The sequence below is a fragment of the Quercus robur genome, chromosome 6, assembly GCF_932294415.1.
Source record: "Quercus robur chromosome 6, dhQueRobu3.1, whole genome shotgun sequence".
Lineage (NCBI taxonomy): Eukaryota > Viridiplantae > Streptophyta > Magnoliopsida > Fagales > Fagaceae > Quercus > Quercus robur.
This window is the reverse complement of record NC_065539.1, coordinates 36,220,765-36,224,763: the sequence shown is the minus strand read 5'-3', so window position 1 is coordinate 36,224,763 and position 3,999 is coordinate 36,220,765. Positions and strand designations below refer to the sequence as shown.

The following is a 3,999-nucleotide window of genomic DNA, read 5'->3' as shown; positions in this document are numbered from 1 at the left end:
GCAGTGAGACCATGAATAGTAGAAAAAATAAGCTGGATAATGAAATGATTTTCATTTTTAAGTGGTATCCAAATGGAGGCTTAGTGTGTGTTTGGCAAAAATTAAAAAGTCAATTTATTTTACTATTCAGTTTATTTTTGCTACTATTTATGGACTTTACTGTACTTTTTGATACTATTTATTAGTCCCACCGTATAATTTCAGCTAACTTTTACCTTTATCTAAAGTGTTTTCAGCAAAAAGTTTTCAGTTTCAGCAAAATAAGCGGATCCCAAACAGACTCTTAATGTGCGTTTGGGATAAGCTGAATTTTTAAGTTTATCTCTACTTTCAGCTTATTTTTACTATTATTTATGGGTCTTATTACACTTTTTGATACTATTTATGAGTCCTACTGTACTATTCAACCTATTTTTTAACATTTTTTCTACTCTTTTAGCAAAAAGTTTTCAATTCCTACTAAATAAACTGTTCCAAACGGTACACTTACTTTACAATCTTTGAATTCAAATGATATGGCTGTGAGTGCCCGAAAAATATAATCTTATATATTTTGTCAAAGGAAATATTCCTTTACTGGTTGCTGTGGAAGGATCTTCATTTCTTCAATAGCCAAGGTGATATCAAAAGTCTCAATAACCTTTTTTTTATATCCCACTCCACTCCCACCTAATGGGATTTTATATAGGTGGATCTGATAATTAAACTACAAATGTGCAGGATATGGTGATGGATTTCATGGCCGATTTATAATTTCAATTTGTGGTTGCATGGTTACTAACTTTTCGACTTGTCTCATTAAAAAAAAAAAAAAAAACTTTTCGATTTTGTCTTCACAAATATATATATGTATATATATATATATATATATATATAAATTAAAACTTTTATCAATTTTATTATAAAATATTTACAAATTGATATGACAATAAATTTAATTGGTGCCATTTAACAACATAATTAATTAAAACTTTTTTTAATTACTTTTTTATGTTATATATGTTAATAGTTGATACATCAATTTATTTTTATTTTTTTAAGAATGGTTGATGCACCGGTTTGTATAATAAATTTTGGATAACTCCTAGTATCATTCAATCAAAAAACTGGCGAGGGGGTATGCATAATTGCGCATATGCAATAGCAATTCAAAAGAAATAGAATCAGAATAGGAATAAGGAGGGCAATATGTTTTCTTTGCGTGCAAGACATGTTTCTTCTTCTAGTGTTATACTCATTGCACACTAAGATCAATATCAAAAATGATTTGAATTAGCCACTTTCAAAAGCTAAATGCTATGTAAATTTAACACCACAAAAACCAACAGTTCAACTATTATGATTAATTAAATATTTTCAATGTCAAGAGTCTTATAATTTAGTGACACAACCTGATTTCTTTTATAAGTGAACTAAAGTTCAAATTCCTCTGCTTCATTTTTGTAACTATATAATTTTTTTTTCAAATCAATTAATTTGAAATCCTTGTGTTTAATCCGTGACATAAATTTCCTGACATTTTTAGTAGATTACTAGCATATATTTTGGTCCAATGGTTTCCATGTTGCATTCTAGTTTAGGAAATTGGAATATCAAGAACTACGAGGCTCACCTGTCCATTCTATTAGGAGACAATATTCTCATCCTGAAGTGGTTGTAAGGTGCTTTGTGTCATTTAGATTAGAGTAAGATCATCCAATAGGGAGTCAAAATTTACAAGTTTGAATTAGTTCCAATACTGCAATTTAAAATCCCAAGTAATCTTAGGATTTACGAATAACCAACACATTGATCCACCTAATCAAAGAGTAGTTGGATCACTAAAAACGTGTACATCCTCATTTCAAATTGATGGTGTGTAATTGTGTCTATATGGTAGTAAATTTAAAACTGACAGTTGCACTCGGTGATAAATTAAGCTGTTAAGAAATATTATTTTAACATTTGGTAAGCTCAAATTTCCTTTTTCTTTCAAAGATAAGCATTAGCCATGTTAAAATTGATAAAGAAAATCGAATATTCTTGATAAATTTTATGCATTGAAGTTGGCCATTTTGCTTGGTGGCGGTTGTAGAGAATCTTATGTATAAACCATGGGAAATGCATTGGTTCTCATTGTTTTTCTCAATTTTATTGCCATAGGCCCGTACAAAAGATATCATTCCTCAAGAAGCAATGTACCTTTTTTTCTCTTTAAAAGCTATAAGAACTCCTTTCTCTCCATGCAGACCCCAAGAAACTGAAGCATGGGAGAAGGAGAGGTGATAGCAGAGGAGAGAGCCAAAGACATTAGTCTGAAAGAACTCTCAAAGAAGCTAGAGGAATTTGCTAAGGCAAGAGATTGGGAGAAGTACCATAGCCCCAGGAATTTACTTCTTGCTATGGTAATCTCTCTTACCACTTGTGTGTTGATAGGCTGTTTTCTTTCTAGTTAATCAGTGTTGAAAATCTTAATTTCACATCAATTTGTTACTTTTTAGCACGCGTATGTGTATCTGATGCTGATTAATTGATTAATCTTTCACTCGGTCCATGGCTTAACCCATACTTTTCCTCATTTAAGGCATCAGGAACATGCTTGGCTGCTATTGCTTTTATAATTTTGTTGCAAATGAACATGCTTGGATAAGATTGGAGATCATACTTTACACCCTTTGAAAGGGCAGCTTCTGCCAGTTACTTAGTGATACTAAGCATCTTGGTGCATAATGTATATTGTTGTGCGACTGTGGACCTTTTCTCTTATCTATGTGTAATCTCTTCTTATTTTTATTTTTTCCATTAAATTGGGGGTGTTATAGGTTTCAAGTGATAGCCTGGTGATAAGGTATCCTTTGTGGTGCCTCATGTTTGTGATTCAAACATTACCTCCCTCTCCCCCACTATCTACCTACCTAAATAAACTTGTGATGTTCCAGTATTGTACATTTGCATACCTTACTGCTAACAATGATGTCAATTGTAATTAAGTAAATCAATGGTTGATAAGTATCTTCAACTTTCCTTCCTTTCTTGTTCATTGTTTATGTCTTATCATGTGTAGGTTGGTGAAGTGGGAGAGCTGTCAGAAATATTCCAATGGAGGGGAGAGGTGGACAGAGGCTTGCCCAATTGGGAGGAATCAGATAAGGAGCATTTGGGTGAGGAGCTCTCTGATGTACTGCTATACCTCATCAGATTGGCTGATATATGTGGCATTGATCTTGGTGATGCTGCCTCCAAGAAAATTGTCAAGAATGCAATTAAATACCCAGCCAATGCTCAATGAAAATAATATTGTATCCGCCATTTTTGTTCAGTGAGATTAAGGAAACGTTTTGATCAGATCCTTAAGGAGAATTTACAATAAACTATCCTTTCCATTTTGGAATTTGATGATTAATGCTTGATTCATTTTCCTTCTTTGCTTTGCAAACCTTTATTAAGCCAAAGGTGTAATGAAACTATTGCACAAAACAAACCGGGCTTTTTAGAGCAGGCACTAAATTGGACCAGGAGGTCCATTGAATCATACTTTGGGTTTACAAGTTTGTCTTTCCAGTTGATCCAGTAAAAGAAATGTCATAAATTGGGCATGTACAATGATGATGCTAATAAATGACCAAGGAATAGTATCCTTGATGACTTACAGAACCGAATTCAATGATGAAATTTATTTTCTTGTTGATGACTGCAGGGAGTTGTTGAGCCAAATACCACAGGGAATCATACACTGTTATAAAGAAGTAAAATAGTGTACTCATGCTCTATCTAGAAAGGGGGTCGAGCAACACCAGGATTTTGTGACAGCCCTCAGTCAGTTTGATGTTTTTTCTACTTTTGCATTTAGACCTTTTGGTAATGTACCATGAATGATTTTGTAACGTTGTGACTTTGGTTGATTAGTAATGAACTCCAATTTCATCCCCCCCAAAAAAAAAGTTTAGAGTGGAAAAGAGGGCCAAAATGGCCAAGTACATTGTTTGGTAAAATATATATAAATCTACCCCTATTTGCGAA

General features: G+C 32.9%; 1 protein-coding gene across 1 annotated transcript; it reads left to right on the top strand.

Moving 5' to 3' along the window:
* Positions 1 to 2,167: 2,167 nt before the first annotated feature.
* On the top strand, positions 2,168 to 3,397 carry LOC126688613 (uncharacterized). The gene is made up of 2 exons (XM_050383373.1): positions 2,168 to 2,384; positions 3,044 to 3,397. The coding sequence occupies exons 1-2, from the start codon at positions 2,247 to 2,249 to the stop codon at positions 3,266 to 3,268; spliced, it is 363 nt and encodes a 120-aa protein (XP_050239330.1). The 5' UTR covers positions 2,168 to 2,246; the 3' UTR covers positions 3,269 to 3,397.
* The last annotated feature ends 602 nt before the right edge of the window (positions 3,398 to 3,999 follow it).